The following is a 13,326-nucleotide window of genomic DNA, read 5'->3' as shown; positions in this document are numbered from 1 at the left end:
GTTTGTCACTTTTCTAGGTAACCCTTTGCTTTAATGAATGGAGATGTTTCTAGTTAAGTGGCTTTTTGCAGATTTGGCTGTGATGCGAGACAAATTGATGCCTTAACAATTCCTCAGCAGATGGCCGTTGACTTGGATCTCTGTAAATAAAAACAACATTTAAAAAGGTCATCTTTACAAGCACAAAATAAACATTGCAAATGTTGTCCTCTGCTTTGAAATGAATTGATGTAATTTTCATTTGGAAACAGAATTGTCCTTAAAGGCTTACCTGGTTAAGCAAGCCTGGACAAAGCCCTTTGCGTTTGTAGAGAAGTCATCAGACAGACAAGGCATCAAGCCTTTTCGAGCCCCAATGTAGAAAAGTGCTGCCATCTTGGCCATGTGTGCAAGGGGTGGCTTTCCTGTGGCCATTTCAAACACTGTACAGCCAATGCTCCAAATGTCTGATTTTCGTCCATGGCCTGTCTCATTGATCACCTCCGGTGCCATCCAGTATGGGGTGCCATGCACAGACTTCAAAAGGTCACTCTTACTCAAAGTTAAGCAGGTGATCCGGCGAGCGCATCCAAAGTCAATTAGCTTGACTACTCCAGTGGGCATAAGCATGATGTTGTTCCCTTTCAGATCCCTGTGGATGACTCTATTAGCGTGAAGATAGGCAACCCCCTCTAGAATCTGTCGGGTGTATAATGCAAATACTTTTTCTGGCAACGGTCCAAACTGGCTCAGTATACTAGAGATGGAACCGCCTGGAACATACTCCATGAAGATGCTTACAATGTTCTCACACAGACCTGTGCCCAGGAAACCAACGATGTTACTGTGCCGAAGGTTCTTAAGAAGGTCTACCTCTCTCTCCAGACGATCATACTCTTTCTCTGCAATTTCTGAAGTTGAAGCGTCCAGTACTACCTGCTTGACTGCAATCAGCTGACCTTGACTGGTTAACCCACAATACACCTGCAGATACAGATAAAAACCACAATGAGAAATCTACAATCTTTTAATTTGCTCTTGATATGATGGAGCTTGTTGAGTCAAAAAGGGACAAACCCAGCCATTGGGTTAAATTAACTTGTAAAATATTTATAGTTGACCCAATGGGTTAAAACAGCCCAGCATGGATTAATTTAGAACCCAATGGGCTATGTTTAGGACCCAGCCATTTTTTTTAAATCTAGCGCAAGTGGTGGGCATTTCTGGTCCTGGAGGGCCACTGTCCTCTAAAGTTTAGCTCTAACCCTAATCTCAAACAACTGAATGCCCTTTCCAAGCTTGATAAGATGCATTTGATTGGGGTTGGGGCTGAAGTTTGTAGTGCAGTAGCCCTTCAGGTCCAGGAATGCCTACCCCTGGTCTACAGTGATGCCGTTGACTTTTTAATTTCGATTTCCCAAAGAACTTTCATTCTAAGGTTCTTCAAAGATCCATTTTTTTCTTGGCTAGTTTGTAGAACCTTTAAATACAAAGAACCTCTGGTGCGGGGGTCCCCGGGCTCGGTCCTGGAGGACCTGTGTCTTGCAGAGTTTAGCTCCAACCCTAGTCAAACACACCTGAAGCCGCTATTTAAGGTGCTGAGGCAAGTTTAAGCTAAATTCTGCAGGACACTGGCCCTCCAGGACCAAGTTTGGGCATCTCTGCTCCAATGTAACAGAAAGGTCCTGAGAATTTTGAAGGTTCTTTATTGGACCATGTAGTCTGACAAATATCCTTTTTAGGAACCTTTATTTGAGAGAGTGTAGAACTATTGAATGAAGAGTGCTGTGGAGTTACACCTACTGTTCCATAGGCTCCTTTTCCCAGAACTTCTCCTTTTGTCCATGTGATAGCAGCATCATCCAAACATGATCTCTTGGAATAATGCACTTCGCTGGAGGAAATGCCCTGACGGAGAACAGACACTTATTGCAGGTAGTTATTTGATATTAAAGCTGGTTGTATGTAAAAGTGAAATCTCTTAGCAGTTACCTCATTTAACAGTTTCTTAAATTTTGATGGTAAGTTATTACTAAACTCCTTGCCGTCATCAAATTCAGTCTCGGGTGTTTCGTCATCTCTTTTCTCCAGTGATATTAAGCCCTCTGCCAAAGACCGCAGCAAGTCATCTGTAAGAGGTTCATTACCCACCTCATCGAGGAAACTCTGGTATACAGGTGATACCGTACTGTCACTTGTCCATGTATTGATCAGAGGGTGTGCTGGGAGTTTGGTCACACTTGATAATTCAGGGTTACCTGTGGAACATGAATCTGCTGGAGTCTGGGCCTCTTGATGATTTGAATGTTTAATGAGATGCGATTCAGATGTTGAGGCTGAGGTATGTTGTTGAAGAATATCTGTTTTAGACACAGTGTTTGAAAGTACTTCTTCAATGATGGACAGCATGGAACCGTTTTGTCTTTTAATAACTGAGCTAGAAATTTCCTTCCCATCATCCCCAGTAAAGGGCATTTTGCAATTCTGCTTTTTCTCTTCCTCGCAATCAGAAGTTACAATGTGACATTTATTTCCGGAAGAAGGAATATGTTTCTTTGACAGTTTTGGAACATTGTCTCTTCGCTTGTTTTGCTTACATTTAGTTCGGATGTATCTTTCTGATTGAGCTTGTTTCCTTCTGTTAACTTCCATTGTTTTTTGATCTCTTTGTTTTCTATTGATTTGTCTTTCAACTTGAAGTGATGTATTGACTGGTTTGGTTTTCTCAGAAGAATTGTCTGCTCTAAGATTTTCATACATTGGAGTTGCAAACATTTCATAAATTTCTGGACCTTCATCCCCTTGACTGATCTTTAGAAACATGTCCTTGTAAGTGACATGCTCCACAGCAGATTTTGCTCGCAGTGGCACTCCTAAAGCTGGCTTTTTGGGTAGTCCTGCGCTTCTCAGATCTCTGGGAAATTGGTTTGGAATATTATTACTCACTTTCTTGTCATTGACACTCAACCTCGTGTGTTGATAGGGTTCAGATACCCTCTTTGTGATTGAGATGTCATCTGTAGTTTTTTTGCAAGATATTGTAGGTGTTACTGTTGGCAAATGTGATTGATAAGGTGTCTCTGCTACATTGCCCAGGCTTGTGGACTTACTTTCTCTGAGTTTCACCTTTGAGTGAATTGGTGATTTCTTTCCATTCTTGGTGATTGAAGTAGTAGTCTGATTTCTGCGTGCCAGAATATTGAATGATTGATTTGTGTGAAAAGACGTTTTGCCTTTTCTGTCATTTCTTTTGATAATCTTAATTGGTTTGCTCTTTTTATGAAGAATTTGATCTACACTGATATTCACAGTAGTGAGGTAATTCTCACCTGCAATAAAACTGGACCCATCAGAGTTTAAGTCATGTCTCATTTCATTCTTGGAATCCCTAACAATGGGTGATCTGATAGGCGTATCTTCTTTCCTATCATCTGAAATTGTAATGTTTGTGTTTTCTGTGTTATTAATAATTACAGAACTAATTAATTGCTGAAAATCCAAATTGGATCCTAGTTCCAAATTCAATGACTTCTCTAAGACATCAAATATTGTGTCTGTCTCTTGAGGAACATTCTCTTCCTCTTCTTGGCTACTACTGCTGTAGGAATTACTCTCCTCACTGCCTGCTCTTGTGCTTCTGGATCTTCTGAAAGACTGCATGGAAATCCTTTCCACTTTATCTCTGGACTCTGATGAGAAAGGCAATGTGTTTGTTGGTTTTGAGGGCAGAGGGTGCTCAAGACTGGCAAGACAAGTGACATCCCTGTATCTTCTGTCCAGAGGAGCTAGATGTTTAGGTGTCCTTAATGAGGTTGGTAGTGACATCTGGTGAAGCATAACAATATAATGTTACATTTAAAAGACTTGAGTGAAAGCTTTATGCAGATATATTTGAAAATACATTATTTCTTTACCTTTTGTGTAATAACATCATCTTCTGTATTACCACCTCTAAGCCCTGCAGTTCATTGAAAAGTGTTTATACTTGATCTGACAATCTTAAATTATTCCAATATTGTTAAAATTGTACTCTCTCCGATACTTCTAGAGCTGGGAAACATCATCTACCCCTCACCTGTACTTATTTACCTCGCTAACAACACAGTACTTAAAGGTTTCTTAACTTTTCCAAGACCTGGGAAGCTCTTTGGCATCTACCTGATCTATTAAAATTTTGGGGAGACTGAACCCAAGGCATTGTCAGGTTTATGTTTAAAAATTTGACTTTATCTGCCTTATTCAATTGGAATCGATTTGGTCTCTCTGACCTAAGATGAAACTCTTCATGATCTAGCTGGATGGTACTCACAGACTAATAAGCTGACTGACTCGAGGGCTGTTGTTCAAACATGGCAATAACACTGACACCATAATAAACTGTACTATCTTTCTACATTCACTGGATTATCAGATGTTTTCTGACATCTCTTAGTTTGTACCTTGTGTCAGCAATGGCATTGTCTTGTGCTGCTGATGTTTATTAGCAGGACAAAATAATGAATGGAAGGTTTCTAATGCCCCAGGAATCCACTAAGGCTAGTTAACATTCATTCACTCCATCAATTGAAGAAAAGGTGTCCTCTCCATGATTCTGACTTTTTTTCTGCCCACTGGCCTCTGTTCAGTGCCAACTTTTTTTCCTCTAATAGTATTATATTCAATCCCGGTTTGTATAATGACATTGTACAGTTTAAATGTCTCATGCATCCTTAAGTTTGATTTCAGTCCAGTCCAATTTTGTAATTTTTAAACAAAATAGCCATTTCAAACTAAACAACTATCTGTACTTACTGTTATATATGTTAGCCCGTGCTTGCAACAACATACTGGCATGAAGAAGAGGTTCCATCAGCGCTGGTGTCGACTTACTAAGCTGAGTAAATTGAGGAGCAGGACAAACAGGTATTGAGAAAGTTTCTTTGAGGGATGGATGCAAGGGCCTTGTTTTGTCCCAGGTTTTTCTGCTGTACCATAGGCTGGGCAAGGATGATGTCAGACTGGGTGAAAAATGATTTGCATAATTAGATGAATTAATTTGACAATTTTTGTTGACAAAATTCAACACTCTAAAAGGATGTTAATTTTTTTAAAAATTTTTGTGTTATGCTATTTAACAGATTGGGTGTCATTTTGTGTTTTATATTGTGTTAAAATAAATAGAAATTGGCAAAACCATTATCCTTGGGTGGATAATGGCACATACTGAAACTGCACTGTTATGCTGATGAATGCTTGATCCTGTAACCAAACTCCTGTGTACAGTCTTTGTGTAAAAATGAATGAATTTTACAGACCTGGTTGGTTTGTAATTTATATTTGTACAGGTGCTGTTGGTGTTTTTGTGTGATTTCATCATTAGCAATTGGCTCTCTTTGTTTATTTAAATGCTAATGTGGTTTGAGATAGTGATGAATGGATGTGTGTAAATTTAGCTAGCTAACCTGCTTTGTTTCCCCTCATCTTTACTGTCTTTTCCCATGTTTATCTTTGGCTCCATGAAACCATCAATGCCAATCCTGTTATCTGCAGAAACACACACAAATTCACTTTTAGGTTAAAGGGCAATGTGAAACCACCCCCATGGTCAATACAGTGCTATGCAGTGCTAAATAAATTCAACAACTGTATTATTGATAGTAAGGATCACTATACACAGAAAATAAAACTAATACATATACATTTTGAACTTATATCAAGACATATATTAGACTGTGAACTAAAATTGTATCATATAAAATAGAAATATGTGGGTCAGTCTGCGGTCCTGGGCTTAGATTTAAATTCTGAGCTTGGATTTCCCCCTTTCTAGAAGACACCTGCCTGTAATGCTGAGCATCTTGCAGGTGCGTTTGAGTAGGAAATTGGGTTTATTTGATCTTGCAGATATACACGCACAAACATAAATAGATAAACATGTATACACAAATATATATGTAAAAAGAATTGCTCTACCTTTTTCAAATTTAGGCCTTTAAGAAACCTAAGCTTCACTGAAAGCAAATGTTTTGCGGTTCTGCTTCGTCTTGGTTTAATCCTTATCTGAAAGTGTCAGTACATGGCGGTTCTCTGTTGCCGACTGTGTAGTCTGATTAAGTCATTTGGGACAGAAGAGACCAAAAAGTCAGACACACCCCTTACATTGTCATGGGTCGCTTGAGGGATGGGCTAAGAGTGTAAGATGTTTTCCAGTATGGTGAAAGCAGCAACCAATAGGGGTGTTTGAAAGCCCAAAGGACACAAAGAGCCACTATACTTCGGAAAGAAACCTGCAGGTGTTTCTCTGGCATTCTGTAATCTTTCCCTTTGGATGAACATAACGTGATAGTTGTTGACTCACCTTGGTAGATGTCTGTCAGGTTATTTTGGGCAATGACAGCCTTAGTTGATTCTCCCTGCAAAACATACATTCAAAAAGTTTTATACAGATATACATTTAAATAAAGAAAGCAATTACGATAAGGTTTTTAATAACAAGTATCTGAAAAGAATGCAAAATAAATAAATTAGCTGCGTAAAAGCGCTTGATTGTAAAGGATTAGTCCATTCTCTTAAAAAATCCAGATAATTTACTCACCACCATGTCATCCAAAATGTTGATGTCTTTCTTTGTTCAGTCGAGAAGAAATTGTTTTTTGAGGAAAACATTCCAGGATTTTTCTCACTCTAATGGACCCCAACACGTAACAGCCCCAATGCAGCTTAAAATTGCAGTCTCAAAGGACTCCAAACGATCCCAAACGAGGCATAAAGGTCTTATCAGCGAAACGAAATTAAACCACAACAACTTGTCTATCTCCGATCCTATGACGCGCCAGCGCGACCCCACGCAACCGCGTAATGCTGTCAAAAGGTCACGTGTTACATATATGAAATGCACATTTGCGGACCATTTTAAACAATAAACTGACACAAAGATATTAATTAGTATCATTCGACATACAATAACGTCGGAACAGTCCTCTTTCTCCACACTTGTAAACACTGGGGCGTAGTTACGCATATGTCATCTGTGACCTCTTGACGTGATGACCTATTGGGCGAGGTCGCGCTGGCGTGTCGCAGTACAGGAGATAGAAGAGAAGTTGTGGTTTAAAAGTGCATTTTTTTATCTTGTCAAAAATGACAATGCTTTCGCTAGATAAGACCTTTATGCCTCGTTTGGGATCGTTTAGAGTCATTTGAAGCTTCATTGAAACTGCATTAAAACTGCTAGGTGTTGGTGTCTATTAAAATCCATTAAAATTAGAAAAATCCTGGAATGTTTTCCTCAAAAAACATAATTTCTTCTTGATTGAACAAAGAAAGGCATCAACATTGTGGATGACATGGTGAGTAAATTATCTGGATTTTGAAGAAAATGGACTAATCCTTTAAATATAATAACCTCTCACAGCATCACACCTGGCTTATTCACCTTTTGACTACTGACCATCTGGAGATCCATTCAGTCAGCTATTATCATCATTAACCAGCTGTAATGCCTGACAGCAGTGAACAAGGCTCAACCAAATGGAACGCAATGAACTACTTAATCATTCAAACAAATACACTACATGTGATTGCCTTAAATTTATAGCCTCGCATTTCTGTTTTTGCTCCATTCAGATTCTTGTAGAAAAACAGGCAAAATTAACTGCACTGAATACCGAGTTAGAAATTTAAGAAGACCTGACCTTTATCCCAGGTGTGCAAGAGTCACGTGTAGGAGAGGAACTGGGGGATACGGCTGGACTCCCTGGCCAACAACACTCCAGACACGTGAACATTGTTTCTCAAGAATACCAAACAAAAACTAAAATGAGTCGGCATATTAGGAGCCTGAGTACTTAATTAATTATATTGCAAATACTTCATCGATACAGTTTCTTACAAATTAGGTTGCTATACCACCTGCAGTAACTCCCACTGTCCATAGTTTTCTCATCCAGTTCTCAAATCGTTTTATATGCGATTATATGCAATGAAACAATGAGTTAAGAATGGGATGAGAAAACTCTGGGTAGTTTAGGAGTTATACAGCAGGTGTTATAGCAATATTACTTTGCTTTAATTTGAATTAAATGTTAACTGGACAATATTATATAATGATTAGATTTAACTTTGATATATATATATATATATATAAAGCTGCGTTTTACCATCTTGCATTGCAGAGTTCAATATTTGGAGAACTTCCTCCTTTTTGGAGCTTCTGATCTGAGAGACATACCACAGTGCAGTGTGACTTCTTTTGTCTAGGATCTTTGTGTCACTACAAAGCAGAATAGGTAAACTGGTGAAGACTTTTTTATTCCTCAGGTCACATACACCGTTCTTAATATTAATTTCTATATGACCATTTGAACACCTATGATGTGACCAACCCTGTTTCATTTGGAATGTTCTAAGCTCTTTGTACCGTGTAGTTGATGAAAAATACTTTTTCTTAAAGGTGTAGTGGAGGATTTTCTCGAATTTTAGAAAGAACCACCTTTTCCACTTTTTTAAAAAATGCAATTGCGCAACACTCCTGATTGACAACTAGGAGGACCAATAGTTTTGATGATCCACCCGGAAAAAGAAAATCCTCCGCAATACCTTTTAGTCGATCAAGGACTTTTGGTTTGTGCTCACTTGTTTTTTCTAACTTTATAAGCAATTTATTTGTAATGGATATATTTTTATTATGGATGATTCCTGCTTATGCAATTCAAAAGGATTTATTTGTTTTCATGCATGTTTAATGAACTTTGTTAAGTGGTGCTAATGTATATAGTATCTGTCTAAATAACCGTGGGGGAGCAAAGTGGCCAGTTTTGAGCACTTTAGTTTCAAATGACCCTTCAATATGGCGACCATGATTGTTTCGACTCTGACGTGCCCTTCAAAGGGGGAAATATCACATTTTGAACGCACCCCAAATCCAGTCAAACCGGTTCCTTACACTGAAAGAGACAACAGTTCCTTCACCACCTCCACAGGCTGATATTTCCATGGCAACCGCAGTCTTTCAAACAAATCCACATCTCTTACAGCCAGCATCAGAGGGGTCAGTCCATCCCTGTTCTGTTTATTCAAGTCCACCATGTCTGTTTGGGCCTGTGGCATGAAACCAAAGTAAGTTTTCTAACATTGCAGCTAGTAGACTTTTACTTTAAAGATTTAAAGTAAAATATCTTCATGACAGATGGCCAACACAGATCCACCAGAGAACTCCCTATGGAGTCTGACCTGCTTTGTCTGAACATTGTGTTGGTTTCAGATTTCAGATGGTCAAATGGCAAGTGGAAGTTGAAGTCTGAGCTGCTTACCATCAGGTCCTGTAGACTGCTGAGGTCTCCCCTCCAGGCTGCATCTGAGAGCTGCATCTGTTGGGGTAAATCTCTGTTCAAAGCCAATAACAGCTCATCCTGAAGCTTTGGCTGACTAACATGAAGAGCTGTCTGGTTGCTATGGTTACAGAGTGTAGCATCTGCTCCACTTTCCAGAAGAAAATGCATCACCTGTGTTCACAGGTGAAGAAAGTAAATCAAATGAAATTGTTGAGTATTTAAATAAAATAAAAAAAGTATTTTCTGCTACATGGGATTGTATAATAAAGCACTCATAAACAAAGTACATAGTGATTACCAGTTAAATACGATATAACATCATATATACACTCACCTAAAGAATTATTAGGAACACCGTACTAATACTGTGTTTGACACCCTTTCGCCTTCAGAACTGCCGTAATTCTTTGTGGCGTTGACTCAACGAGGTGCTGAAAGCATTCTTTAGAAATGTTGGCCCATATTGATAGGATAGCATCTTGCAGTTGACTGAGATTTGTGGGATGCACATACAGGGCACGAAGCTCCCGTTCCACCACATCCCAAAGATGCTCTATTGGGTTGAGATTTGTTAACTGTGGGGGCCATTTTAGTACAGTGAACTTATTGTCATGTTCAAGAAACCAATTTGAAATTATTCGAGCTTTGTGACATGGTGCATTATCCTGCTGGAAGTATCCATCAAAGGATGGGTACATGGTGGTCATAAAGGGATGGACATGGTCAGAAACAATGCTCAGGTAGGCCGTGGCATTCAAACGATGCCCAATTGGCACTAAGAGGCCTAAAGTGTGCCAAGAAAACATCCCCCACACCATTACACCACCACCACCAGCCTGCACAGTGGTAAGAAGGCATGATGGATCCATGTTCTCATTCTGTTTACGCCAAATTCCGACTCTACCATCTGAATGTCTCAACAGAAATCGAGACTCATCAGACCAGGCAACATTTTTACAGTCTTCAACTTTCCAATTTTGGTGAGCTCGTGTAAATTGTAGCCTGTTTTTCCTATTTGTAGTGGAGATGAGTGGTACCCGGTGGGGTCTTCTGCTGTTGCTGCCTATCCGCCTCATGCTTGTGCGTGTTGTGGCTTCACAAATGCTTTGCTGCATACCTGGGTTGTAACGAGTGGTTATTTCAGTCAAAGTTGCTCTTCTATCAGCTTGAATCAGTCAGCCCATTCTCCTCTGACCTCTAGCATCAACAAGGCATTTTCACCCACAGGACTGCCGCATAATGGATGTTTTTTCCCTTTTCACACCATTCTTTGTAAACCCTAAAAATGGTTGTGCGTGAAAATCCGAGTAACTGAACATATTGTGAAATACTCAGCCGGCCCGTCTGGCACCAACAACCATGCCACACTCAAAATTGCTTAAATCACCTTTCTTTCTCATTCTGACATTCAGTTTGGAGTTCAGGAGATTGTCTTGACCAGGACCACACCCCTAAATGCATTGAAGCAACTGCCATGTGATTGGTTGATTAGATAGTTGTATTAATGAGAAATTGTACTGGTGTTCCTAATAATCCTTTAGGTGAGTGTTTTCTAACCAATATATTGTACTTATATATTCTAGCTTTATAACATCGAAGCCACCTACAATGACAATTGTTTAGTTTTGATTATATTACTCCATTATACCGTAGTAAGGCCCATTCTGCAGGCGATAATAAGAGGAGTACAGCCATTTGAATCAGGCAGATCCATTTCTTCCCAACAGTAAATTCCCTGCTCCAAACCTTCAGCCACGGCCACAAGCTCTTCCTTCAACAGCAGCTCCACATATCTGCTGCTTTCATGAGTCTCCATGCTGATTGTGCTCTGGCAGATCTCACAGTTCACATCTCCAGTTCTAGTGTACTTTCTGTAAGGTATATCCTACCTACATATACAGTTATTTAGCAGATACTTTTATCCAAAGCGACTTACAAATGAGACGGCATTTAACATTTCTTTCAATATTTTTTGCTTACATAAAGGTAAATTTACAAAGCCATGTTTACAACTAGGAAATGTGAACAACAAAGAAGTGTTTAGGGGTTACTCAGGTGACTGCGCGAAAATGTGTGTTTTTAGTTTGCTTCAGTTGGCTTAGTATTCTCAACAGCACTATGCGAAAGAAGCGTTCTGCTTTGTTGCCCTCATGTGGTTGTGTTTATGACAGCCTTATGTTTGTAATCACAGTACAGTTTGAGGAGACTTTGGATATTCTTTTTATCATGAATAATAAATGAACAATTAAAGTTATTTATTTACTATTTCTACTTTATTACCCAATTGATAATTCATTACTAATTTTAAATTAGGTCATTAGCATGGAGAAGGTGTTACAAGAATAACAGGTTTTAACTTGAAGATCAAAAATAACAATTAGATGGCTGTAAAATACATAATTAATAAATCTTAAAACTTTGAGACAAATTAGGTTAGGTTAAGATTTAGTAAATAAGAGAAAGCTGTCAGTTGCAATAAGCCAGTAAGACTCACCTGTGCCAGCAATTTGTTGTCCATTTTCTGGATTTAGATGCTTTAGTTCGAAGAGCAAACAGTTGTATTTACGTCCTTGTGTTTTTAAGGGTCAGTTCTTCGACTTCATTGCGTCTTCATGCCTCAAGCAGCCTTGAGTTTACAGCCTGTTGCCGAGGTGACAACCGCTTTGGCATGAAAACAATAAGCTGACTGCGAGACCTTTGTTTTGCTTTTAAAAGGAGAAGTGTGCAGAAATGTCAATATAGCATGACTTGGTTGTTATGATTATGTACAACATATCTTTTATAGAAAGTTTTGTCTGTGTCCATGACAAGGAAATATAATGTAAAAAAATCTGCTATATGGAAAAGGAGTGCACTTGAGTGTTGATCATCAGAGAGGGTGCATCGTACTATATACAGTTAAACAAAATAGTGTGTATATATAAACAACTTCCATATAGCAACATGGGCTTAATGGTAAAATCATATTTAACTTTTCTCGTCAGTGTTTTAAAAATATCCTTTAAATTTTTTAGGCAAATACACTATTGTCAGCTATAGAAGTTGTCTTTTGTAACCTCTTTTCATGTGTTGTGCAGAAGGTGTGTGGCAGTCATTGTGTTTAAACCCATTTTCAGCATTATGCATTTGTTACAATCCAGGATATCTACTTAAACTTTCCCATAAGTTATTGAAACACCATAACATGAAAGATATTGCTTTTTTAGGAAACTAAGCTACATTAAATGCAAGAAAAAGGTCTTTTGATAATTTTGTAAACTTCATTGAAAAATCTCTGTGCTGCCCAAGGTGAATATGGCCATGTAATGTTTAATAGCTACTGTCTATCCAAAAGGCTTCACATGAAAGATTCAAAAGATCTACATGCAATATTAGGGCAATGCAGAACAACACACAGAACGCCACGACCTCTAGTGGCCGCTGTGGAAAGTACACATCAATACAGTCTGCAAGCTTAAAAACAGCCTGTTTCATACTATAAATAGAGAGTACGTGAAGGCTGCAGACCTGGAGCAAGGCGGATTACTGCAGGCAGTTTTACGACCCTGGTGTTGTACCTGATGCTTCCAGTTGGGTGTACAGTGAGTTCGCATAATCAGATCAGATTTGGCAGAGCAAGTTTCGGAACGACACGATATAAGATAAACAAACTGCTGTCACAAACCTACAACACATACTTAATATAACTTACACAGACTTTAAAAGGAAAATGTAGAAAAGTTGCTAAAACATGCGATTTTTGCCATACAGAATTCTTGACAGCCTTGCTCAAGTGCACTATAGTCACAGCCCAACAGATGTGAGACTCGAACTACCAACTTTTGGGTTAAAGGTCCGACTTTCTAACCAGGCTGTCCCAGGTGGAGGACAATGGGAGGTGGAGGGACCTTTCAGGTAATGACTTGTTTCTCTATTATACTTTTTACCTTGCGTAATTATTATAAATATTAGCATATGTTTTAAGTGAGACATTTAATGAAGAAAAAAACTAACCAATGACATTTTTTGCTATACAGATGTATTGCCAGCATTTTAA

General features: G+C 38.8%; 1 protein-coding gene across 1 annotated transcript; it reads right to left on the bottom strand.

Moving 5' to 3' along the window:
• Nucleotides 1-2: 2 nt before the first annotated feature.
• On the bottom strand, nt 3-13,038 carry map3k19 (mitogen-activated protein kinase kinase kinase 19). Its single transcript, XM_055215633.2, has 14 exons — nt 11,785-13,038; nt 10,939-11,179; nt 9,270-9,461; nt 8,903-9,057; nt 8,118-8,230; nt 7,653-7,750; nt 6,317-6,371; nt 5,421-5,502; nt 4,771-4,976; nt 3,894-3,937; nt 1,972-3,804; nt 1,783-1,887; nt 272-963; nt 3-140 (listed from the first exon to the last, which is right to left on the bottom strand). The coding sequence occupies exons 2-14, from the start codon at nt 11,104-11,106 to the stop codon at nt 50-52; spliced, it is 3,834 nt and encodes a 1,277-aa protein (XP_055071608.2). The 5' UTR covers nt 11,107-11,179; nt 11,785-13,038; the 3' UTR covers nt 3-49.
• Nucleotides 13,039-13,326: the final 288 nt, after the last annotated feature.

The sequence above is a fragment of the Misgurnus anguillicaudatus genome, chromosome 17 (assembly GCF_027580225.2).
Source record: "Misgurnus anguillicaudatus chromosome 17, ASM2758022v2, whole genome shotgun sequence".
In the NCBI taxonomy this organism is placed as follows: domain Eukaryota; kingdom Metazoa; phylum Chordata; class Actinopteri; order Cypriniformes; family Cobitidae; genus Misgurnus; species Misgurnus anguillicaudatus.
This window is presented reverse-complemented; position numbering and strand designations above follow the sequence as displayed.